The sequence below is a fragment of the Phodopus roborovskii genome, unplaced genomic scaffold (genome assembly GCF_943737965.1).
Source record: "Phodopus roborovskii unplaced genomic scaffold, PHOROB, whole genome shotgun sequence".
Lineage (NCBI taxonomy): Eukaryota > Metazoa > Chordata > Mammalia > Rodentia > Cricetidae > Phodopus > Phodopus roborovskii.
Window position 1 is genome coordinate 15,741,793 of NW_026125295.1, and position 26,881 is coordinate 15,768,673.

General features: G+C 43.6%; 1 protein-coding gene across 1 annotated transcript in view; it reads left to right on the top strand.

Annotated features, from left to right (window-relative positions):
- Nucleotides 1-8,929: 8,929 nt before the first annotated feature.
- The window catches only part of LOC127213200 (collagen alpha-4(VI) chain), a 119,903-nt gene continuing 101,951 nt past the window's right edge, over nt 8,930-26,881 (top strand). The window contains exons 1-3 of the mRNA XM_051173503.1: nt 8,930-9,059; nt 22,062-22,152; nt 25,168-25,767. Of these exons, the coding sequence (XP_051029460.1) occupies nt 22,077-22,152; nt 25,168-25,767 (676 nt within the window). The 5' untranslated portion in view covers nt 8,930-9,059; nt 22,062-22,076. The remainder of the gene's footprint in view (nt 9,060-22,061; nt 22,153-25,167; nt 25,768-26,881) is intronic.

Below are 26,881 nucleotides of genomic sequence, written 5' to 3' on the forward strand. Positions count from 1 at the left end.
GACATATAGTATCAAGTAAGGGAATATAATCCACGGTTCAGTATGCCAACAGGTGCCTTAATGGCCTAGTACAGATTCTCTACCTTACTAAGGGCATGAAGGGGCCCTGGTGTCTAGGAGGATAGGGAGAGTTTTCCCAACCTAGGGCTTCCTGAAAGTGTAGCAGTCAGCTCCATCTCACCCAAACTCTTTGGGCCGGAACATGGCTGGGAACAGGGATGTTTGTAGTATTGTTTGCCTTCATGGCCTCCGAGGTCAGGGTCTTTCCGAATTTCTCACATATCAGGCAGGGTTGATGCCAGCCCCTGTCTAGGGAAGTGACTCCTCAGTGAAGTATACGTCCTTGTTACATTTAAGGTAAATCTTGGCATGGCAGAGCCTAGTCCTGGATGATTGGCTGCAGCTAAGAGGAAGTGGGCCGTGGGCTGTGGGCTCTGTACTCCAGTACAGAAAAATTTCACAGTCGTGGAATACTCTGGCTCGGAACTGCTTGACTTAGGGAAGATTTTTTTTTTAAAGGAAAAAATTAAATTACATGTATGTATGTATGTATGTATGTATGTATGTATGTATGTATGTGTATGTATGTGGACATAAGCATTCCACAGCACATATGTGGAATCAGTGGGTAACTTGCTGGAATTGGTTCTTTTTCCCACCATATTGGTCCCAAGGTTTGAACTTGGATCATAAGGCTCAGTGGCAAGTGTTATCTTGCTGGCTATCTTAAAAGATTTTATTTTTAACTATATGTATGCATGAATTTGTGTGTCTGGTGGGGGTATGTATATGCACATGAATGCAGTCAGTGCTCACAGGGACCAGAAGAGGGCATCAGATTCTCTGGAGCTACACGTATGGGTGGTTGTGAGATGTCTCATGTTGGGGCTGGGAACCAAACTCAGGTCCTCTGGAAAAGCAGCAAGCACTCTTAAGCACCCAGCCATGTCTCTAGTCTCCCTCATCCCCAAAAGAATTAAACAAGAAAGGAAAGAGCCTCTCAAAGCTTGACCTAGGAGACTATGGGATATTTGGGGTGGGTGGGATCAGCCTGATTGCTTTGCAAGGGAGGGACTGAGTATTACAACTACTTGAGGCAGAGGCTGCATAATTTGAGGCCCTAAGGAGGGAGCTACTGAGGTTGTATTCAGTGGATGTAGATTACCTGTCAAATTACCTTCTCAGCATTTATTCTTATGCCCATAGATAACTGCTGATGTCAACTGTGGTCAGAGACATTTTTTGAAGTGTGTGGTGGCTACTGCATAACCAGCCAGGCTGCTGGGACTAAGTGACATTACTGTGCCAGGACAGTCCAGAGCTCAGCCCCAAATGAGGGAAAATAACCATTTACCACCCCACCACAAGGCTCAGGAAACACTGGTGAACAGAGGGATGAAAAACAATGTATGAGCTGGAGGAAGGGATTCAGTTGTGTAGCTGTTTCCTCCAGGCTGGATGTGGTCATCGTTACTGTGAATCAGATGAGGCCCCCTCCACAGGACTGGGCCCACTGACGTTGACTCATGGGAACAGGGAGGGCTCTAGATGCTCCTCCCCTCCCTGGCAATGTATAAGCAGTTAACACAGAAGGGGACACCTCTTTGGTGGTGTGGGGCTGTTACCCTTGCTCCTGTCAGCAACTCCCATTGGTTCACTAAGCTGTCGACTTGAAGGAACCCTTTCTTTCTTTGTTCTTTCAGGAACAGAGAGCAACACGACAATATTCTAGATTTGGTCATGAGGTAGCATGAGGTAGAACCCATCCAAATGAGAGGCTGATCAGAAACTTTTGACAAACAGGGCACCCTGGTGAGTCTCAGGCAGTGACCTTGGAGCCCAGTGACTATGAACTGTGTCTATGTGTGCCCCTGACAACTTCCTTTCTGCTTGTGTGATGATGGGGAACATCTTTAGTAGTGGCGTCAAGTTCACAGAGCCACAGCCTCGCTGATCTTAGGAAAGGAAAACCATTCCCAGTGGCCGTTGAGTTAATTTGCAAGTGCCTGTTTCGAAGATTCAAAGTTAGTTGGAAGTAGAAGAAGCTGAAACACAGTAGAGACAATGTTTGCCATGTGGACTTGCGGTGAGAAGCTACTTGACCTCTTGGATTAAGGCACTTTATTTCTAAGACCCATGTGCATTATCTTTGGGAAAGTTCTTTAAAAACCTTATGCATATTACACACATGACATGGAAAAATGTCTCTAGGGCTCTATCATGAATAGTCTTTTTCTCCCGAGACAGGGTTTCTCTTTATGGCTCTGGCTGGCCTGGAACTCAGAGATCCACTTGCCTCAGCCTCTTGAGTGCTGGGATTAAAGGTGTGCAGCACCTCTGTGTGGCTTGGTAGATCTTTTGATAGTAAAATTTTACCGGATGTTAACCTCCGAGAGACCATTTCTTGCATGTGATCACAATTGTTAAACTAGCTTCAGACTTGTTATGTTCCTGAGAGAGGGTGGTCTTGTATTTCTGATCCTCATTTGCACAATCCCCTGGCAGCTGGGCTTACAGGCATGCACTATTGTGGGGTGCTGGGGACTGAAGCCAGGGCTTTGTATATGCTAGGCAAATACTCTACCAACTGAACTACCCCGCCAGCCCTAATGAGTAATTCTTATTTTGCTGGAGACTTGAACTCAGGACCTTATGAATGCCAGACAAGCAGTTTATCACTGAGTTATAGACCAGCCTTCTTATTGCTTTTTATTATGAGGTAAGGTCTTCAAGACAGAGTCTCACTATGTAGAGATCAGTCTGGCCTTGAACTCATGGAGATCTGCCTTTGCCTCTGGAGTGCTGGGACTAAGGGTGTGTGGCATCACAGTTCTGACTGAACGTATACTTTTGTGAGCAGCATTGTCTAATTTATTTTAAGCATAGATCTTTAGGTTTCAGTGCACGGTGATTGTAACCAAATCTTAGAGTTTGTCACCAGGTCTTCTCTTGTAGCCTTAATGAATACCCTTTTCTGGAGTGGTTGACCCTCCAGGCTGTGAATGAGTTCAGAAGTATCAGTTCTTGGTAATGCCCCATTATCTCTCCTCCTGCCTTTCTTGAGTTCATCATTCCTTCCACCACTGTCCCTCATCCTCCCATCAGTGAAGGAGATGGAGATGTTCTCACTGAAGGCAGTTTCCAGATTAAAGGATGGATTGAACAGAACGGGATCAGAGTGAGTAGACCTCAGTGATCGAGAGCATGGAGCATGTCTGTGAAGGACTCTTGTGATGCTCCTCAGGCAAACAGCATCATTATTTTAGAAGAAAGTTCATTTTTCCTTTTCTGTGAAAGGTTTGAAAAGTTGTACATCCATCTATTCCAGGGCTAAATTCTGTGACTGTAAATGTATTTGCCTCTTTAGGTGCTGTGTTTGGCTTTAGGGTTCCTGGCAGTAAAGGACAAGGTGAAGCCATATTGTTTAGTGAGGTTTGTAGTTTAACAAACACAACCTTGCATTTTCAGAGATGGCATGGATGACAAGCTAGAGAGCATGACTGGGGGCTCTGGAGAGAGAGGGTATTTGCATCTGTGCAGAACTCAGATGATGATGGTGGAAAAATGAGTGGCCAAAACTCCACTGAGCCATCTGAAGCAGATAAGGTGATATGCTCACTCTTGTAAACAACACTGCTCCCCAACAAAGACCAAACACACCAGGTAAAATGAAATAAAGGAAGTGGAAAGGGCAGACTCCAGGATTTCAGCTCCTTTTTGTTTTCTATGTGTTATAGAGTCAGAGATCAAGCTGAAATGAGGAAACATTAGTGTACGTTTGTACATCTCTAAAACTTTATACCAAGAGGTGTGTGTGTGTCTGTGTGTGTGTGTGTGTGTATGTATGTATGTGTTTGTCTGTGTGTGTCTGTGTGTATCTGTCTGTGTATGTTTGTGTGCGTGCCTGTGCATGTGTGTGTCTGTGTGTATGTGTCTGTCTGTGTGTGTTTGTGTGTGTGCCTGTGCATGTGTGTGCGTGCATATGTCTGTCTGTGTGTATGTATGTGCCTGTGTGTGTTTGTGTGCGTGCCTGTGCATGTGTGTGCGTGCATATGTCTGTCTGTGTGTATGTATGTGTCTGTGTGTGTTTGTGTGCGTGCCTGTGCATGTGTGTGTCTGTGTGTATGTATGTGTCTGTCTGTGTTTGTGTGTGTGCCTGTGCATGTGTGTGTGTGTTTGTGTGCGTGCCTGTGCATGTGTGTGTCTGTGTGTATGTGTCTGTCTGTGTTTGTGTGTGTGCCTGTGCATGTGTGTGCGTGCGTGTGTCTGTCTGTGTGTATGTATGTGTCTGTGTGTGTTTGTGTGCATGCCTGTGTGTGTGTGAGTGTGTGTGTGTGGTGAAAGTGGTAAGGCAAGATTATTTGTTTATTTATTTTTCTTACTTTACATATTGATCCTAGTTCCTTCTTCCTCCCTCTCTGCTCTTCCCCCCCCAACTCCACAGGTAGGGCGATGCCTTCCAGGAGGGGTCAACAAAAATCTGTCAAGTCATTTGGAGTAGGGACTAGGCCTTCCCTCCTTTAAGGCAAGATTGTCATTGGCCAACCATGGTCACAAACTGATTCTTGGGTCAGTTAAGGGGTGGACTATTTTTTGTGATTGGTAGCTCCCAAAGTAGCTGAGGATGGAGTTTCCCATTGGTAGAGTGGCTACCGCTGCTTGTAATGTAGATCAGGCTGGCCTTGAACTTTAGAGATCTGCCTGTGTTTGCTTCTTGAGTGCCTCTTCCAAAACCCATCAAGTTGTGCACAATGGCTCAGGTTTGTAATCCTGTCATTTGGGAGGCCCAGACAGGGGAACCGCTGTGAGTTCCAGGCCAGTGTGCACCACAGAGTGAGACTGTCTCAACACAAAGTGTGGGCTGGAGAGATGATGGCTCAGCAGTTAAGAGTGGCTACTGCTTTTGCAGAGGGACCTGAGTAGGATTTCCAGCCCCCATGCTGGGCATCCACAGCTCCCTGTAAATCCATCTCCATAGGGATCTGATGCCTCTGACCTTTGTGGCACACACACACACACACACACACACACACACACACACACACACACGCACACGCACGATCTTCAAACAAAGCAAAGCATAACAAATAGTAACAACAAACAAACCCTAAAGCTACATGATAATGAAATCAAAACCATTACACCTTAGAGTTATTTAAAAAAAAAAATGCTGTCATGACTTCTGATTGACATTTACCTGCCCAGTTTTAGTTTTTTTCTTTCTGTCTCTATGTGATTTTCATGGCAATGACTAGCAGTCTGCACTAATCTACGCTGCACACAAACTGGCTAGAGGTGAGCCAGTCAGCGGAGCATGACAGTGCCCACTAACACCAGTTAAGCCTCTCTCCGAACCAAACAGCAAAATAAAGCAGCAAGAAAAAGTTCATCTGATAAAGACCTTGCTGATGCCCAACAAAATTAGGTTAACTTGCTCAGTCAGAGGGATCCCTCACCAGAGAGCAGAGAGGCCTTGGGGTCCCCAGCCATAGAGGGAGGCATAGCTATTCATAGGAGTGGGGTTTGGATGAAATTGCAACAAAGCGTTAAATGCTAGCTCAAGGCAAGGCTGGGATTGTATAGAGATTGACATCTGGCTCACTCTAACGCTGAGAACTTCAGATTTTTGTTTCCTTGGAAACTACAAAGTGAAGGCACATGTAGACTGCTGGCTGCTGATCCCTTATCTGGTGCTGTGTACCTGATGTGGAAATGGAGGCTGTTAAAAATGACTCCGATGCTCCAGGCAGGAAGGAGGTGTCTCATTCTCACTGTGATTTTTAACGGTTGAGTTCCTGACAGCATTGTTTGTGAAAGCAAGTTTCTTCATGTCCTTTTGTTAATAAAAAAGAAAAATGAAAAAAAAAATAAAAAAACGAAAAACAAACAAACAAAAAACCCCCAGCTTCATAGAGAACTCATCCTCTCCATGGAGATTGGGTTATGTCGGGCACCAGGATCTCCTGGGAACAGCAGCCTGGCTTCTATAGCCCAACATCAGGAAGTGACTTGGGGCAGAAATGTCTTGACAGGTACAAGAATACAGAGAAGGACTTTTAGATATCTTTTCACCTATCTGTTCTGTGAATATTTATTGAGAGCCTACTGCGTGCCACCTGTTGTAAATGAGGTGGGTTTTTTTTTTCTCCTTGAACAGTTTATGATCTGTCGAGGGAAAACCTGAAGCCAGGAACAAGTCCATTATGTCCAATGGGGCCAATAACGGGTATGGGCATAAATTTGTTTCTCAGCAGCAAGAGGTGAAGGCTTTGTTGACTCTGACCTGGGATTTTGGTCCCATTCTTAGTGAGTCTAGACAGTGCGAGTGGAAAGGGGAGGTTCTGAGACAACATCCATTTTAAAAACGTTGGTGAGCATGTCTGTGCTGGATCGCAGAGCATCCCTGAACTCAAGCTGCTCACCGGAAGCCGCAGCAAGTCACACGCATGCACACAGCCTCCCTCTCCGAGCTTTTCCCACCATAGCCCCAGGACTTTCTCCAGTGTGCAGGGAATTTACTAAGCCTGCTTGTAGTGTAGCTTGGAAACGCCAAGCATTACCCTTGTCCTGGAAGCGACCACTGAACGATAATAATTGCTCCTTAATGTGCGGCCTCCAAGGTTCATTCTGTATAGTTTCTCAGAGGATTGCCTGAAGGACTGAACGGGTTAGCCTCAGGGGAGGCGGCAGCAGCACCATGAGCATCCTCAGATCCAAGACCGAGTGACAGGCCATCCTTTTATAGACCCAGTATAGCCACCGCGCTGCTAGGAGTTCTTGAACGCGATGGCCACATCATGCCCCGAAGCGAGCCTTCATGATACACCTTCACATCACCTGGCTCTGATGCTCTTTCCACCTTCCAGGATGTTCCCTGAGCCCTGGAGGGGTAACACAGACGACACTCAGCACCTTGAGCAGGAGCGGGCCAGTCTTTTCATTAATCATTATTTGTTGCAACAAGAAGCTTCTCAGACCCAGGCTGGGCTAGTCCCTGGGCAGAAGTGGCATTTTGGCCTGAAGTATTTGAGTTTCATTCTATTGGTGGGATTTTAAGCACGATAACTTGCTTCTTGCAGGAAATCAACCGCTTAATGAACAATGGCTGCTTCTCACCTACATGCTAAGCAACTGTTTCCAAGCTGAGCTGAGCAGCATTCCACTCCTTTTAGTCCCATGTCCCAGATAATCAAGGAATAGCTGGTGAAAGGTGAGCAGGTCCCTCACTTTGGGGCTAATCCTCTGTGTAGGAGGCTCCGTAGGTTTTTCTGGCAAATTTATCAAGTCTGGAAAAAAAAAAACCACTGAGAAATGAGAATTCAACTCTCTTAATGACAGGTTGTCTTTCTAGTGACAGTTTGTTCCAGGAAACGTTATTTGACCCCGTTTCCTCAAATAGTTATGCCAGAAACTAAATAGTACTTCATGTCATGCATGTGCCCTCAGCTCTTAAGATGATGGCAATACTGATGTGTCCGAAATGTGATGGTGATGACCATTTCCTCGACCCTTGTCTGTCTGTCTATCCTGCCACTCTTACATGATCATGGAATCGAGCTGCGTACATGGCTGTCTAGCTGGAGAGAGATCTCACATTTTCCTTTGTAGCTGGATAGGGTTACCGTCCATGTTTTGACTAAGGGGACACAAGTGGGAACAATGCAGCTTCTGCTTTTCTTGTCTAGGGGGATGTCCCTGGGCTTAGCCCTTTCATACTTCCCATTGACTGTCTGGGTGATGCTTGCAAGAATCTCAGGTACCAGCTATGGAGTACGGCATCTGCATTAGCCTCAGTCCCGGAATGACTGTGTGAACTATGCTAGCTAGCCATCTGCTGACCTGTAATACCTACCTATGCATGCAAGAAAGAAACAAATCTTTCTCCTTTAAGCCAACTTGTTGGGTCTTTGATTATAGCAGTTTTAACTCTGTGCTTGTTAGTTATTTTTACCAGTGTGCCATCATCTGGAAAGAGGGACCCTCAACTGAGAAAATGCCTTCATCAGATTGGCCTGCAGGTGAGTCTTCAGGGAATTATTATTATTATTATTATTTTTGATTAAAGATTAATGTTGAAGGGCCCAGCCCACTGTGGGTGTTGGTATCCCCTGGGCAGGTGGCCCTGAGTCATACAAGACTGAGCAAATCAGTAGGTAGTGTTTCTTCATGGACTCTGACTCACTTCCTGTTTCCAGGTCCTAAATTCCTGTCCTGACTTCCCTTAATGATGGATTATAAGCTGTAAAATGAAATAAACCCTGTCCTCCCCAAGTTACGTATGGTCACAGTGTTGATCACAGCAGCAGAAATCCAACCAGAGCAGTCTCTTAGTCTAACGCATGCACATACACGTGTACATGCTAATATGTGTTTTGACTCCATGTGCCCCTTAATCTGATTCTCATGCGTTTGTTAACAAGATGAATGTTCACACTTCCCATGTCAATGTTAGAAATGTAGGCACTGTTTGTCCTTGTCCAGTTCATCAGGTTTTGCTTCATCCATCCATTATATATATTGTGTTGAGACCGAGTATGTATAGGACTCTTTGCTACAGAGTATGTAGGTGTATGAATGACTCAAAAATGAATACTTTCAAGAAACTTATAGTTTAGAGACTTCACAGAAAGTGAAAACATTAAATTAGGGATACTTGTGATGATTTTTTTTTCCCTGCAGAATTTAATTAGAATTGAAAAAAAGTTGGTTTCATTTGTGTTATTTCCTTATTACTATTTTTTTTTTTTTTTTTTTGTTTTTGAGAATGTTCTCCCTGGTATGTTTGTGTGTTAATTTTCAAGGCCAGTGTTTACAGGCAAATTACCATTTTTGGTTAATGACAATAAAGCATGTATGAGTGCAGGCTCCCTATCATAGTATAAACTCAGCCTCCCTTCCACCCCCGCCTCTGTCTCTGGAGAGTATTAAACACTGGGAAAGCTGGTGTCTCACAGAGTCTTCCAGGCTTCCTGTGTGCTAGTGAATTAATTCCTAAGGCTCAAACAGAATCTTAAGTGATGAGGATAAGGAGAAATTGAGAAGACTTCAAGATTTGTCAGGTAAGAGCTATTTTCCTTTCCTAAGGGGGTAGGCTTAGATGTATACTTTGTTTTGTTTTATTTTTTTCCACACAAAATTATCTTTTATTATGAACTGATGCAAAGCAAAACCCTAAATAAGTTTGTAAGATCTACAGAATGCCCTGTTTTCAAATATGACTACAATAGTTTTCTATTCAGACATGGACACTCTGTTATGTTTTACCTGACACATTGACTGTAGCTGCCCAGTTGTAAGATCAAGCAGTTATTGAAAGAGGTTATAATGGTTTTAACTGGATACTGTTCAGAATCTAAGTTTCACCAGACATCATCAATCTTGTCAAGTATGTATGTGGTTATAATTTTTTTTTACAAATGCTCTCTCCTTCTTATCTCTCTTCTCCTCTCCTCTTTTTCTCTTTCTTTGTACTGTTTGTTAATTTTATTTATTTATTTATTTATTTATTTGTTTGTTTATTTATTTATTTATTTATTTATTTATTTATTGATTGAGGATGGCCTCAAACTTGCTATGTAATAGAGGACAGCCTTGAACACTTCCTGATCCCTCTGCCTTTCCCTCCAAAGTCCTGGGTACCAGGTACCACCATACCACCTATGCTTGACCTACAAAAGTGTTTTCTTTCCTTCACAGGCCAAGAGAGAAAGAGGCATATGAGAATATAGACAGACGAGAGTAACTTCAGACAGTAAAGAGGGAGCGAAATCGAGGCAGGGATAGAGGCAGAGAAGAAACCAAAAGAAAACTTGTTAGAAAAATAGAGAAAGTAACTCAAGTTGGAAACTGTGATAAGAAGGAACATGCAAGTTTCTGAACTTTTACTGAGCAAGAAGATATGAAGTAGCAGGAGACACATCCAGAATTTTCTGTCTTGTTGAAAGGAGAACCTATGTGTCTAATGTGTGTTCTGTGGGTTATTCCACTGATACAAAGCTTTTCGGAGATTTACAAATTGCAGATTGGTGTTAGATGGCAGAACCAAGGGGAGGAGAAGGCACTGGCAATTTAGTGATTCAGTAGGTGTAGTCAAGATACAAAACTCAGGTGAAAGATGACTGTCCTTCACAGAGCATGCTGGGGGAGATGGTGGCAATCCTGAGTCAGAAACTGGAGTGAGTTTTGTTTTTCTTTCCAGAAACTGGAGTGAGTTTCTTCTTCTTCTTCTTCTTCTTCTTCTTCTTCTTCTTCTTCTTCTTCTTCTTCTTCTTCTTCTTCTTCTTCTTCTTCTTCTTCTCTTCCTCCTCCTCCTTCTCTTTAAAAATTATTTATTTTTATTTTATTTCCATTGGTGTTTTGCCTGCATGTTTGTCTGTGTGAGATTTTTCAGATTTTGGCAATACAGACAGTTGTTAGCTGCCATGTGGGTGCTGGGAATTAAACTTGGATCCTTTGGAAGAGCAGCAGCCAGTGCCCATAACTACTGAGCCATCTCTCCAACTCTGGAGTGATTTTCTCATGTTTACTAGTTTACTAGGACTCATAGGTGTGTGTGTGTGTGTGTGTGCGTGTGTGTGTGTGTGTGTGAGTGTGTGTGTCTGTCTATCTGTCTATACATTTTGTTATGTGACCACTTTCTTTTTTAAATTTACTTTTATTTTCTTTGTATAAATGTTTTATCTGCATTTATGTCTGTTTACCACTTGCATGCCTGGTGCTTGCAGAAGACAGAAGATGCCATCAGATCCCCTGGAACTGGAATTTTAAATAGTGTGAGTCATAGTGTGGGTGCTGGGAACTGAACCTGGGTCCTCTGGAAGAGTAGCCAATGCTTTAACCACTGAGCCATCTCTCCAGCCCCATGTGACAGTTTTTTACATGTATATAATGGGTTTTCATTGTTCTCTTCCCCACCCTCTCTTAAGGACACACACATACACACACATACACACACACACACACACACACACACACTACCATTTAACTTTCTATTTAGCTACCACAAACAATTTGAACAAGTTAAACAATTTACGTTTTTATAAAAATTTCAAGGTACAGTAAAATTCAACTCACAAGAGTATTCATTAATTATATCCCATAGTTTATTATTATTTTATTATTTTGTATTGCTCTAGGCAGAATTGAACCAACAGAGCCACATTTATACAGATTCCTTCTAAAGCTCTTATTTTTGAGGCAGGTTCTCAATAAATTGCTTAGGTTGGCCTTGAACTTGTTATCCTCCTGCTATAGCAATCCTAAATAGCTAGTACAGGGCTGTGTCACTAGGCCTGGCTGGTCTTATTGTTATCATTTTAATGAATTTAAGAGAAAATGGTAGAGACCATCATTCTAAGCACTTCATCATAGAGATCATTTTGCTAGAGTTAAATAAAATGATTATTTTTTATAAGGAAATTTAACATAAACTTGACAAGAATTCAATATCATGTTTATGTTTTAGATGGCGTTGGGAAATATATTTCTACTTTTTTTAAAAAAATATTTATCCATGTATGTTGTTGTGCTATGTGTGCATGTAGAGGTCAGAGGACAACTTACAGGAGTCCAGTAGAGCCTTTCCTAAGTGTGGGTTCCAAGGATAGAACTGGAGTCATTAGGGTTGGTGACCAGTGCTCTTACCTGCTGACCTGTCATGATGGCCCTATTCTATATTTAAATTCACTGAATGAACATAGAGATGGTGTAGTGATATATTATTTATGATATACTAAAGTTTTCCTGAGGGTTCAGAAAACAAAGTCAGCCACAAGCCATAGAAGCCAGACACACACCTTTAATCCCAGCAGCCAGAAGCTAGGAGCTAAAGGTACACATCTTTAATCCTAGGACTCAGGATTAAAAGGTAGACGGATCTCTCTGAGTTCAAGGCCATCCAGGTATACATGAGACTGAATCAGTCTAAAAGAGTAACAGATCACATGCCTTTAATCCCAGCACTAGAGGGGTATAAAAGATAGAAGCAGGGACTTCAGTAGTCAGTAGGAGGCATTCATTCTCCAGCCACACTGAGGACAGGCAGCAGTTAGAGGCTTGGTGAGAGCTTGTGGAGACAGCATCAACCTATTCAGCCTGAGGCAGAGGTAAGAAGCTAGTGACCAGCTGCTTTGCTTTTCTGATATTCAGCTTGAACCCCAACATCAGTCTCTGGATCTTTATAATTCATGTTACAAGATGGTGAGGACTATTAGGGTTGACTTAGGTGGGATAAATACATAAAATCCTGGCTGAGAATTATTATTCCACAGTGTCCACAGGAGAACAAAGCATTGTCCTTGTGTGCTTTCTCTCTCTCTCTCTCGCTCCTTCCTTCCTTCCTTCCTTCCTTCCCTCCTTCCTTCATTTCTTCCTTCCTTCCTTCCTTCCTTCCTTCCTTCCTTCCTTCCTTTCTTTCTTTCTTTCTTTCTTTCTTCATTTCTTGTTTTGTTTTTATGAGACAGGGTTTCTCTGTGTTGCTTTGGAGATTTCTTTCTTTTTGCATTGATTTTTAGAAGCTAGGCAATCAGCCCAGGGGCTACAAAATGCAGAGGGGCCTTTTTTTTTTTTTTTTTTTTTTTATGTTGGCCTCTGAACTGTAGCCCAGTGACCTTTGCAAAGTCTTTCACAGAGTGTTGTCGGGTAGTTTCAGATTCTCAGAAATGGGCTTCCTGGAAGGATCTTTGGAGATGTTTATTTTGTCACTGACCAAGAGGAATGAAGTCCTCTCTATCTGCAGCAGCAGTGGCAAATACAGTATGTCATAGTTCAGAGGAAATGAAATGATGAGTGTTGTCTGCTTGGTACTTTGGCCTTCACGATTCTGTCTTGCCCTAACATGCCTAGTTCGCCTTGTACCTTCTATGTAAGTAACAGCTCATTACCTTACTGAATTTTGGTGGTTCCTCATTCTGACCACACCCCCCCATTCCTTCTTGGTGATAGGTTGCAATGGTAGACTGACTCCTCTTCAATGTTCTCTAGGCTCTTAAACTTAGTGCCCTTAAAATAATATGGTAGTTTAAAAAAACCCAACCCCCCCAAACATGCCCAAATTCTGCACTGTTAGTTGCAGTTGCACAGATCTGCCAAGTGTTTGGTTTTGTGCTGTTGGTTCTGTGTGTGTGTGTGTGTGTGTGTGTGTGTGTGTTCTTTTTGTGTAGCCCTGGGAGTCCTGGAATTTTATATGTAGACAAGACTAGCCTTGACCTCACATAGAATTAACCATCTCTACCCCCAATAATGTTGGGATTAAAGGCATGAGCTACCACACCTGATGAAATAATAGTTTTCATGCAAATGACTTTAAAATTTAATTGTAATTAAAGAATCAAAGAGGGTACCATAGGTTTTACATCTTCTGTTTACCAGAATGATGAACAAGGTCACACCAGACTTCCCAAGGATACTTTTAAATTATTGCAGAACATCCTATTTCTCTGTAAGCCAATGAGTCTATGCAGTCACACTCAAAGTTTTTTTTTTTTTTTTTTTTTTTTTTTGAGACAGGGTTTCTCCGTTTTTCCATGGCTGTCCTGGAACTCCCTCTGTAGATCTGTAGACCAGGTTGGCTTCATATGCAAAGAGATCTGCCTGTCTCTGCCTTGAGAGTACTGGCATTAAAGGTGTGTGCCACTAAGTTGTCATGAAATTAAGCGAGGAAGAAAAAAGGGGGGAGAACAGATTCATGAGATGTTAACTGCTACAAGCAACAAAGAAAACTTGACATATTTCAGTTATTCATTGAAACACGTGTGCTAGGTTCAGAGGTAAAGAGCATTAGGAGTGAGTGACTCTCCTCCAGCCTTGGATTAGGAAGTGACCTGTGAGCTGGGCTCTGGAAAATGCTTGAGAGCCTGCCTGGTGTGTGCACATTCATGGGTGTGGATTAACGAGTCCTGAGGACTCTAGGGGAGAGGAAGGAATACACAAGCTTTCTGAATCTGCAAAGCCTGAACCAAACTTAGCAAATGTGTTATCTTGTAATTACCACCTCCCTGGAGTTTGTATGATAGAAAATGAAATATCTGATCCTTTTTAGCAGCAGTGTTATTGCGTGTTTTTCCAATTCCATTTAAAGTTATTTAAGATATCAAAAATGACACCAAAGTAGTTCAATGTCACTGAGTTTTTTTAAGCTGAGATTCTTGAGATAAAAATGAAAGTCATTGAAAAAGGCATAGATGCCGACTAGTTCTGAAGAACTTATTTCCCCCAGGTGCTGATGGTCTCCTATGTGGTGTCACATCCACACCTGCATCATTTTGCTGGAGGGGGGCTCTCTCCCACTGCCATAGAAAGTCTGTTAGAATCTGAAATCTCATGTCCATCAAAATCATTCTGTTTCCTGGATTTACCCAGTCAAAGATGTGGTCAGATGTGATACAAAGAAAGCATTTCTCTCTGATAAAAAATACTGATGTTTTGTTTCACCAATGAGAAAGGACTCAGCTTGTGGTTCCTATTTTGTAGATGGTCACTCAAAGGTGATGGGCACCTCTAATTTCACAGCTTTCCACAAGTCTATCCTCTTCCTTGTGTTCAATGTCTTCGCATTAATCCTGTTGAATACTGTTGGTAAAGAAACACACTCTCCAATTTTACGCCTGACAGAGCTGAGGTGTAGAATATTCCAGAGACATGCAAGAAGACATAATAAAATGTGCATGTTGCAGGGCTGACACTTGAATGGAAGTCATCAGCTAACTCTATGCAGTTCTTACCGCTCTTTACTTCTCTTCATTTCTGGAGGGAACTTGGGTTCTAGAATTTCAGCTGCCTGTGTGCATCACCACCACCATCATCATCACCATCTTCTTCATCAGCAGCCGCACACTAGGCTGGTCTGGAACTGGGAGAATGTGGCTGTTCTTTTACACTTAGGTCTTAGGTCCTCTTCCTTTCCCCCCTCCACCCCATTTCTGGTCTCAGGTAGTCTAGGCTGGGCTCAAATTTGTTATGGAGCCAAGGCTGGCCTTGAACGTCTTGCTTTTTATTTCCACCCACTGTATGTGAGTGTGGTGCAGTGATAACCATGACTGATGGTTATCTCAGTGACAGAGATGCAGTAACTAGTGGTCTTCTGGGCCAGGATGCATCCTAATCCTAGAGTAGCTTCAACTTGAGGGTGAAACACACAGTAGCAGTGTGGGCCATACATAGATAGCAGAGTACAATGTAGGCTTCTTCCCTGGAGTAAGGTGGTTATGTGACCTCTACGATGCTTCACAAGCTGCTGAAGCCTTTTGTGGATTACAGTGGTTTCCAGCAGCAAATGCGGATGTCTGGGCAGTGCTTAGGGCCACTGTGGGCTGCCTTACATTTTCCCAAGGGGAGAAGTGTGTCCTGGTTTAAGCTGATCTTGACTAGGAAAACAGGGTGTAGTAGCAAGGTGTTTCCTTCCATCTCTAAGTGAGCAGCTTGAACTTCTGTGTTCTACAGGGCTTCTGCCACTCCCTTGTAGCACCCCAGTATGACACCTTAATCACGCTGTCCACAATGGTCAGTTTACTCATTGTCCTGGACACTTTTCTGTGTTGGGGTGAGCCTGAGATACCTCTACTGATCATACGGATGTCACTTTCATCAAATGGCCCAACTGAACCAGGTACCACAATGAATTAGACAGGTCAGCATGTGGAGAAGACATAGACTAATTGAAAATGGCCCCTCAGCCAATGTTCCATCCCATTCCAAAAGCTGAAACTCTTCCCCAGTTGTGTGCCAGTCTTTGGATTACCACAGGTAACTGTCACATGGTGGGGATTAGTGTGTATTTATTTCTCCACAGAGAGCCATGCTGGCCTTCTCTCCTTACCGCTTGCTGGTGCAAAGCTATAAGCTCTGCGTACTGTTGTTTTTGGAGTCTAAGGAGCCATTAATTGTCATTAAAATGTTTGACACAGCTTCCCTCAAATATTTTACAACAAAGTGTATTTATATCTAGAAGCTGAAATTTGAGAATGGGCACAGGAAGCAAATGTTAGTGTTTATGCAATCGCTTTAGGCTGAACTTTAGATTAGTTCTTACTGATAAACACGCCATTTGGGTTCCAATGTGATGTGTGCATAAGACTGTCTTCATAGCTCCTAATCATTTGCTTTCTGGAGCTCACAGTCCAGATGTACAACACTGCAAGACTGTACTGTAAGACAGTTCCAGATCCAGTGCTGAGAAGAGAGAATGCCAATATCGGAGAATAAAGAATAGATAGAAAGAAAATGGGAAAATGTGTTAAATTAACTGTGCACATTTGTATTGGGTGGTTCATCTACTGTTTACTACTACAGTCTCACTCTCTCTCACACACACACATTTTGGCTGTTTACTTAGCCTTTTCAGTCTTTTAGAATATCAATGTTTTCAAGGGACATAGGTCATTAGTTTTCAGACTGCCCTTAAATTATAGTTTATGTGGTTATCTCTCTATGGTGAGATTTTGGGGAGGAATGAAATATAAAGGATGGTGAGGTCTCTCATGTACAATTCCAGGAGGTGCATAATGCCTCCTCATTTTGTTTTGTTGATGTTGATTGTGCTGGACTGGGGTATAGCTCAATGGTACTGACCTAATACGCAAGGCTCTGGGTTCAGTCCCCTGCATCCTGCATTGTTAAAAAACAAAACAAGCAACAGCAGTAACAACAAAAAGTAGATTGTTTTCATTTTTTATTTATTTGTTGACAGTTTTATACATCTACATTGTGAATTTCAATTTCAGTCATCTTCACCCCATTACACTTTGCACCATTTTTTTTTTTTTTTTTTGCCATTGCATTTCAAAGTTCAATTAGAGAGTCACTTTCCAATACTTAAATGCAATTAACCTCCTGGAGCAGTCCTGGTCATGCTGTAACTGACACAGGCCACAGATGCCCACCGTGGTTCTCAGAATCACAGATTGGAAGGAATTCTCAAGCAGGGAAATAAGTGACAAAGATCTGTGGTTTTCAGGAGAAAACTCACTTCCTAAAAGTCAGATGGAACAAGTTCCCATCTGAGAGACCGGCTTTTCCCTGGAGGCCTCTCTCATGACAGACAGCCCTCCTCCAGCATCGCCATCCCTTACCCTCCTATGAAGGAGGAGCCAGCACCCCAGACTGGTGCTCAGTGACTATGCACCATTCTTAAGAAACCCACCGCCTACTTTAGTGTCTTTGTGGGTGACCCACTGACTCTGACTAATGTTGCATGAGCACAAGTAGGAGCATTTCTACTGGTGACTACACTCACTGAAGAAAATGATCCTCGCCCTCAGCAACCACTAACTGCCAATAGTCCCTCAGGAAGGGCTGGGCCTCGTAAGCCACTCCCCACCCTTGGTAAAATATTGAGGGACTTTGTTAACATTTTAATTAAAATATATAATCTTCTTCCCTTCCCTCTAACCCCTTCCAAATCTCCCTTTATTCTCTTTCAAATTAGTGGTCTCTTTTTCTTTATTACTGTGAATATATATATGTATATATGTGTGTGTGTGTGTGTGTGTGTGTATGTGTGTGTGTGTGTGTGTGTGTGTGCATAAATGTATAGTACAACCTACTAAGTCCATTCAGTGGTGCTTGCGTTCACATGAATTCAGGGCCAATCACTTTGTATTGGATAACCAGTTAGGGGGCTCATCTCTGGGAGAAACTGATTCTCCCTCTTTTGTTTAGGCAGCTATACTGTTGAGGTATCACGGGTCATCATTCCCTGTCATTTCTAGGAGACACACTCTCATTGTAGACTTTGTTTCTCTGGCTCTTATAATCTTCCTGATCCTTCTTCTATGATGTCTCCTGAGCCATAGGTGTAGGAATTGTAGACTAGAGGTATCCATTGGAGCTGAGCCTCCCAGGGTCAGTGGCTCTTTGGCATTATGACCCGTTGTGTTTTTTCTGTAATGGTCTACATTTGCTGGAAAGAGAAGCCGTTTTTAATTTAAATTAAAAACAATCTTATTTTAATATAAATTCCAGTTCCCTCTCCCTCCTGTCCTCCCATGCTCCCCACCAACCCCACCTTCCTACCCACTCTCCACTCCCCAGGAAGGGTGAGGCCTATCATGGGGGATCATCAAAGTCTGTCACATCATTTGGGGCAGGCCCTCCCCCGTGAATGTAGGCTAAGAGAGTATCTCTCCAAAGGGAATGGGCCAGAGGCCCCATAGACTACCCAGGCCTCCTAACTGACACCCATGTTCAGGGGGCCTGGTTTGGTCCTATGATGGTTCCACAGCTGTCAGACTGGGGTCTATGAGCTCCCACCTGCTCAGGTCGGATATTTCTGTGGATTTCCCCAGCATGGTCTTGACCCCTTTTCTTATCACTCCTCCCTCTGTACAACTGGATTCCAGGAGTTCGGCTCAGTGTTTAGCTGTGGATCTCTGCTTCTGCTTCTGCTTCCATCAGCTACTGGATGAAGTCTCTATGATGGCATTTAAGGTAGTCATCAATCTCATTATAGGGAAGGGCATTTAAGGTAGCCTCTCCACTACTGCTTAGATTCTTAGTTGAGGTCATCCTTGTGGATCCCTGGATTTTGCCTAGTGCCAGATTTCTCTTTAAACCTATAATGGCTCCCTCTATTAAGGTATCTCTTTTCCTGCTCTCCTTCTCTAGTCTTCCCTCAACTCAATCTTCCTGACCCCTCATGTTCTTCTCCCCCTCCTCTCTTCCCCCTCCCCTTTTTATCCTCCCTCCCTCCATCCCCCCTCCCCTCATGCTCCCAATTTGCTCAGGAGACTTGAGAAGCTTTTTTTTTTTTTTTTTTTTTTTTTTTTGATGTGGAGTGAAATCTATACTTATCTGTGGCTATCAGAATACATTTCTGAGTGCAGTTAGGAATTATACTGGTCTAGGAAAGTGGCATGCAAGTCTAAGATCCATGACTGCACTGGTCCTGGGTGGTTGGCTAGGTTTCTAGTTCCAGGCATGGGTCTTAAGTCTGATTAGACAGTTTGGTTACTGGCAAGATGAGTGCCACTATTGTACCTTTCGGGATATCTAGGCATGTAATTGTTATGGTATATAGCTGTCACAGTTGGTTGTTTGCTTTCCTTGGCAGCTTGCACAGCACCTTCTGGTACTATGCAAGCTAGACCACAGGAAGGAGGCTTTCAGGCTGGATCCAGCTAGAATCTCTTGAGTCTCGTGTCCAAACTGTGTGATGTCCTTAGTAATAGAACTTACCTTCAACCTAGGGGAGGAAACCACGGGCAATAGCAATAGTCTACATTGTTTTGGAAATCACTAGACAACCCTGGCCAACAATTTCTCATATGCATGACACTCGGGTATTTGTTAGAGTGTAGTCAGATTTTTCTGTCTTACCAGCCAGTTCCCAAATCATGACATGGAGACTTGTTATTGTGAAGCTCAGCCAATAGCTTAAGATTGTCCCACTAGCTCTTAAAACTTAAATTATCCCATATCTATTCATTTACATGCTGCCATATGGCTAATGGCTTGTTGTCTCGTCTCCTACATGTCATGCTTCCTCTGGTCTCCTTGTGACTCTGCCTTTCTTCCCAGCATTCTCTCTGTCTTGAAACCCTGCCTAGTTATTGGTCATTTGGTTTTTCATTAAACCAGAGTGACACATATTCACAGTGGACAAAAAGGATTAGTCTGTGGCTTTTGTGGGGAGCATTATCAGCCCATGTAGCATACTCGAACTTTATTTTTCTGTATGTGGGTCTTTTGCCTGCATATATATATATATATATATATATATATATATATATATATATATATATGCCTGTGCATTGTGTGTGTGTGTGTCTGTGTGTGTGTGTGTGTGTGTGTGTGTGTGTGTGTGTGTGTGTGTATGTGATGCTGTGGAGGCCAGAGGAGGGTGTCAGATCCCCTGGGACTGGAGTTAACAGATGCTTGTGAGCTTCTATGTGGATTCTGGGAATTGAACCTGGGTCCTCCAAAAGAGCAGCCATGTCTCCCACTCCCAAGGGACTCAGTCTTGTGCAGGCACCCAGAACTGCAATGAGTTCATGTGAGTTAACAACTTCACATGCTTTGAGAGAAGTCCTTCTCTACTGCAACACCATTCCTTCTTGGACTTAATATCCTCTGGTTTCCTTGCCTAATCACATTTCATCTAGTGGTTTTATGTCTTGCTTCCATGGTGGGCCCTGCATGTTTAAATGAAAACCATCAGACTCACACAGCTTCCTGAAGTGGTAGATATAATGTAAATACCAAGCCATGAATGCATATCTATCACATGTATGCACAGCTGCCACATGTTTATAAATGTTTGACTTTCCCACTAGATTTTATTTACAATTATCTAAAAGTTCTTCTCTCTTTATGGCTAATTGACTTAATTATAATAAGGAGAACATAATGTGATATGAAAATGTAGATGCCTTCTTGGGAGGTTTTATCTTCTGTATTAAACAATATTGAAGCACAACCTTTTATTTTCCTTCCTTCTTTTCTCCCTCCTTCCCTCCCTCCTTCCACAGAATCTCAATCCACAGCCCAGGTTGTCCTGGAATTCACTATATACCACATGCTAGACTTGAACTCATGATTATCTTTCTGCCTTAACGACACTTGGCTATGTATTTACTTATTTTGAGACAAGGTCTTGCTGTTAGCCCAGGCTGGCCTGGGCCTCTGCTCTTCTGCCCTGGCTCCTGAGTCCTGGGATTAAAGGCACATGCCACCACTCCCAGCTGAAATGTCATATGTTATTGATAATGGTGACAGTCATGCAGGAATTCATTCTGGCTTGCTTTTACTCGACATTTTCATGGATAGAATGTTTTACAATGATGGACTCGTTCAATTTTTAACACAGCACTACGAGGTAGGTGCTATTGGGGAAACTAAGGCACAGAGAAATGATGTGATTTGCCCAAGATGCACTATTTAGTGGATTTCTGATTCAAACAACCTACATCCCAGAGTTCTATGGTCAAGGTTGATGGTCAAGTTCAGAAAGATGGGATGTTACCTGTTCCACTCTGAGCCTCACCATCAATGTGATCACTACACTGTTCCTCCAGTTAAAAAAGCCCAACTCAGGCTTGATAATTTTCTTGGATGCATTTGGAAATAGGTTCAAGTTCAGGAGAAAGAGGTTATTTTAGGTTCCTTCCAGGGGAATATAAAATATGCTCAGCTTAAGCTGACCTTACTAGGCAGATATGTTCAAAGACATTGGACTATTTCTAGATGCTGTAAATGTTTATCAGGTCATCTAACTCTTGTATAAAAAGTACAAGCACACTCACAGAGAAATGTTTATGTTCCACTAAATGAATTCAATGTGTGAAGCTGGAGTTCTGCCCCCAACTCCCATATGCTCCCCACCCACAAACCACATCTGCACAGATGTCAACAGCAAGTCTGAGGTGTACACTCCAGTGTTCACAGGATGCCCCCAAGTCAGACTAGTGGGATACTTTTCTGACATAATTGAAGCAGCGTGGCAAGGTTAGTATTATTATCATCATTATTTTACATGCATGAATATGTCATATATGTGTAGGTGGGTGTACTCACATATATAGTCATGTGTAGAGGCTAGAGATTGATTGATGTCAGGATGTTCCTCAGCCATGTTTCCACATTATTTCACTTATTGTTTACTGTTTATTTATGTGTGTGTGTGTGTGTGTGTGTGTGTACATACATGCGCTATGGTATAACTGCAGAGTCAGAGGACAACTTGCAAGTGCTGCTTTTCTTCTTCTGGAATGTGGTTTCAGTTGATCGCGCTCAGGTTGTTAGGCTTGGGAGAAAGTAGCTTCACCCACTGAACTGCCTTGCTGGCCCTTCACCTTTTTTTTTTTTTTTGAGACAAGGTCTCTCATTGAAGCCAGCACTTGCCATTTTGGCTAGACTGGCTTGGGCAATGAGCCCCCAGCATTATTCTGTCTTCCTCCCTTGTTGGGGTTGAGGTTATATGTTACATGCTCATACCCAACTGCGTGAGAACTTGTTTTCCATTTTTTTCAACATTACTGAAATATAACTTATATACAGTGTGATACACTCTTTAAATGAAGACTTAATTTTTAACCACAAGGTTTCTTTCTTTTCTTTTTTCTCTCTAGGATCACGTCTCTAGCATGGGGACTTGGAAGACATTTTGGTTGATTATCTCCCTTGCAACTAGTCTGGGCTTCATTAAATCACAAAAGACTGGTAATATATGGAATTCTTAAACTCCAAATGTTCACTTTCTGGGGACCTGGTAGTGGTGACAATCTTAAAAGGGAATATGATGGGAGCATCATAATTAATAAAACAGAATAGATTCCTTGAAGGAGAATTTCCTTGAAATCTAGAAGCACTTGGTGAGGGATAGGTACTTGATTTTTTTAAAAAATATTTAACCCCAAATGGTAAGACAAAAAGAATTGTCCTGCTTCTGAGTGGGTTACCAGGGCTTTGCAGGAGCTGTGTGGTCTGCTTTGTCTCCATGGCAGAGCTGTTCTGAGGGTAGGTGTCCTCATGAGATGGGTACTTTTGTCTAATGGTAGTGACGCCCCTGCATTTTTTTGTAGTCTCTATATGTAGGGAGTGTATGTGCGTATGGGTATGTCCACATGGCAGACATATAGGTGTGTTCACGTGTGCTTTTGCACCCGTGTGTGCATGTGGATGTTAAAGGAGTGACTTTTTCAATCACTCCACCTTATTTTTGGAGGTAGGGTCTGTCACTGACCCCAGTGCTTAATTTGGGTGGCCTGGCTGGCCAGTGAGCTCCCCAGTGCTGGGATTACAGGTGTGTGCTTCTGTACTAGCTTCTACATGGGTGCTGAGGATCCAAACTCAGGTCCTCACGGTTGCATGCATTTGCTGAGTCATCTCCCTGGCCCATTTGGCAGTTATTTTAATAGATTGTATGTACTTTTCAAGATGAAATTGTTGTCAAGGGAATTTTTTTTTGAGTGGCCTGAAGCCCCACTGAGGCACCATTGAAGGAAACCCTGTTGAGTTTCAAATGCACAGATGTCATTTGTTGGTGGACAGCCCTAAAGCTCTATTTTCCCTTTGGCTCTGTCTCCCTTTCCTGTGAACGAGCAGTGACAGCAAGTCTTGTCATGTTTCAAGTACTTTCTAAAACTACAAAGAACCAGGGGACAAGAGGATGGAAGCATGAGGTACCTCTGTGGTATCGCGGTCTCTGGGGGTAGAGCCAATGCTTGCTGTAAAAAGCATAGGCCCTGGCTGGGGATGGTTCCTTCAGGTGGGAGGCCAGGGAAAATGTCGTGGCTGTGTTTGCTCCTGTGAGAGGTATGTGTATGTCTTTGTCAGTGTTTTCTAAAGGAGATAGAATGATAGAATGGACATGTACGCGCGTGCGCGCGCGCACACACACACACACACACACACACACACACACACACACTCATTAAAAGGGCGATGTGGGAGAGTGGCTTACTGGCTGTGGTCCCAGCAACTCAACAATGCTGTCTTCTGATGGGAAGGCCAAGAATATGGTAGTTGTTCAGTTCACAAGACTGGATGTTTCAGCAGTCCCAATCTGGTGCTGGAGACCTGGAGATTCCTGGAGAGCTCCTGGTCTTTGATCTATGTTGGAATTCTGAAGAAGATTCTAAATACCAGGGAGAATGACTCAGCAACAGAACAGCTGAACATACTAGTAAGAGTGAGGGCAAGCAGGCAAAAAGCCAAGCCTCCTTTTTCCAAATCCTTTCATGTAGGCTGCCATAAGAAGGCATGGCCCAGATGTGGGTCTTCCCATGTCAAATGATCCAATCAAGAAAGTCCCTTCACAGGCATGCCCAGATTCTTGGTTTTAGTTGATTCCAAATGTGGTTGGGTTGACAACCAAGACTAGCCATCACAAAGGCAGAAACCAATTAGCCATTTCTGAACTAGTCACTGAATTTTCTCTTCCCAATGGAAGAGCCCAAGAGCAACAGATTCTGTGTTACCTGTATGTCTTTCCTAGAGTTAGTCTCTACTTGGCGTTATGACCAAGGTCAGGCACATTTCTGTAAGGCAGGTTCTAGGATTCCAGAAGAAACACATGGATTTCACGTCCCTGGAGTTTGCCACGTTTCCCCAGCCCTTCTCTGTATTGGGTTTTTCCTTTGTACAGCATGGGCTCATAGTTTAACTTTTATGGGTTGGATGTTGGAAGAGCTGGGCCCTGTCTAGCTCTTTGAAGGAATGTCTGTGGGGTGCGATACTGATCCATTTTATGGCAACTTGACACAGGCTATAGTCATTTTGGAAGAGAGCATCTCAGTTGAGAAAACGTCCCTACCAGACTGGCCTACGGGCAAGCCTGTGAGGCATTTTCTTGATTGATGGCTGATGTGGGTGGGGCCGTTCCACAGTGGTGGTGTCACCCTTGGGTGAATGAGGTATCTTATTTTATACATGTGTTGTCCAACACAGTGGCTAGTAGCTGCCTGTGACTATTTGAGTAGTCTGTTTTCAGGCTACTGTGACTGACTATTTGAGTATGAATATGCAGTAAGATACAGAGTTCTGTTTCTTCTTCACACTAGCTGCCTTTCAAGAGCTCGATGGCCACGAATGACTAGTGGCTACACTCCACTGGTGACAACGATTTCTAGCTCTAAAGTTTCAATTTCTTCGTCATTGTTCAAGAGCCATCCAGCAAGATGGCCTAGAGGGTGAGGCTTTTTGCTACCCTGTGGGGCAACCCTGATGGCCAGAGTTTGATTCTCTGAGCCTGTGTGAAGGCGGACAGTGAACTGACTGTATGAGTTTGTCCTTTGACCTCCACACGCATGCTGTGACACACACCACACCACATAGTGACGACAACAGCAATAATAGCTCCTTTCTTGTAAATGCTACCTTTTCTCTCCCTCTTCCTTTCTTCCTGTCACAGACATAAATGTGAGCAACTAACTGGAGCCATTGTGGCAGCTAGGGAGATGTGTGTGTCAGCCAGTAAAGGAAGTCTGAGTGTTTCCAATACTAGCAGAAAGTGGGTCTTCTTAGTAAGTACGCAGGAGGTATGGAGAACCTGGGTGAGGGACCTAACTGAAGGGTCCGATGGGAAGGTGGCAGATGAGCAAGCATGGCTGGTAAGCATTGGGGGGGGGGCAAAGGAAAGAATTGTGTCTGTGCCAGCAGCCTGAGTGAGACTTGGTTCTCGGCTAGTACCTGTCCATTGGTACTTTCGTAATGCAAGGTTATTCTCTTTCAAAGTCTGCAGGGAGGCCTCAGTGGGGGATGTCGTGTTTCTGGTGCACACCAGCATCAACCCCCAGCATGCCCGCAGCGTGCGGAACTTCTTGTATGCCTTGGCAAACAGCTTCCATGTCGGCAGAGAGACCATCCATGTGAGTCTGGCCCAGTACAGCGATACACCGGCTTCTGAATTCCTGCTTTCTACCTACCACCGCAAAGGTGACGCGTTGAGACACATCCAGCGGCTTCAGTTTAAGCCTGGAGGCAACAAGATGGGCCGCGCTCTGCAGTTCATTCTTGAGCACCATTTCCAGGAAGGAGCTGGGAGCCGGGCAAGCCAAGGGGTGCCTCAGATGGCGCTGGTACTGAGCAGTGGCCCAGCTGAGGACAACATCCGTGAACCTGCTGAAGCTCTCAGGGGAGCAGGAATCTTGCTATATGCTGTTGGTGTCAGAGAGGCAGCTCAGGTTGAGCTCAGGGAGATCGCGAGTAGTCCCAAGGATAAATTCACCTATTTTGTTCCCAACTTCGCTGGCCTGCCTGGCCTCGCCCAGAAGCTGAGGCAAGAGCTCTGCAGTACCCTATTTGAGGCTCAACCCACTGAGCACGAGTCTCCAGGTACCCTCCCTCCCTCCCTCCCTCCCTTCCTTGCTTTCTTTCTCACCAAGATACCAAAGAACCCCAAACTTTGTGTCTCTTGTGCCCCTTTACTGACCTCTTATTTATATGTGGGCATATTTAACTCAGAGATTAGAATTTCACCAGACAAGGCTCATCTGTGTTTCTCCAGCCACTGACTACATCTGACTCATCCTGTGGGCCTTGTTGTGGTGTACACGGAAGGAGCGTCAGTCCACTTTTGAATGAAGGATTATTGTTCCTAGACCGATATTTATTATTCTGGGTTTAACTGCCCACCTTGCTTGGCCAAGGGGCCGCAGGGGGTGAGGAGACCAGGGTGTCCCCAGGATGTTTGCTTCTTTCCTTGTCAGCCTGTTGGTTAAGAGGACACATTTAGAGAAAAGAATAACCTGGCCTTAGATCCTAGTTTTTTTTTTACTGGTGTCATCAAGCCATTTAACCTCTCTGAATCTGAATTTTCTTCCTAGGACGTTAGTACCTGTCTCAGAGAGTTGGAAGCATTAGGTGACATTGTATGGTTGAAAAGCCTGCCTCCGTGGCTACAAAACCAGGGGTACCCGTGCGTGTTTCCTACTGCTTTGTCTGTTGGCACCTGTGAGAAGACGTACCTGTCTTCAACTGATGAAAATTCTTCATGTTAGTTACGGGGCTCTATTAGAAAGCATCCACCTTTGCTTTAAAAAAATCCTCTCAAAGCACTCATTTTAGATTTGTTGATACCTGAGTTTCTTTCTTTCTATTTTTTTTTTAAATTTACATTTGAAACAAGCTTGTTTTACATGTCAATCCCAGTTCCCTGTCCCTCCTGTCCTCCCCATCTCCCCCCAAACCCCTATCTGATCCCCTGTCTGTTCCCCAGGGAGTATGAGCCCCTCTATGGGGATCTTCAAAGTCTGTCATATTATTTAGAGCAGGGCCTAGTCCCTCTCCCATGTGTCTAGGCTGAGTATCCTTCTATGTGGAATGGGCTCCCAAAGTTCATTCGTATCCTAGAGATAAATACTGATCCACTACCAAAGGCCTATAGACTGCCAGTCCTCTTAACTGACACCCACGTTCAGGACGTCTAGGTCAGTCCTATGCTGGTTTC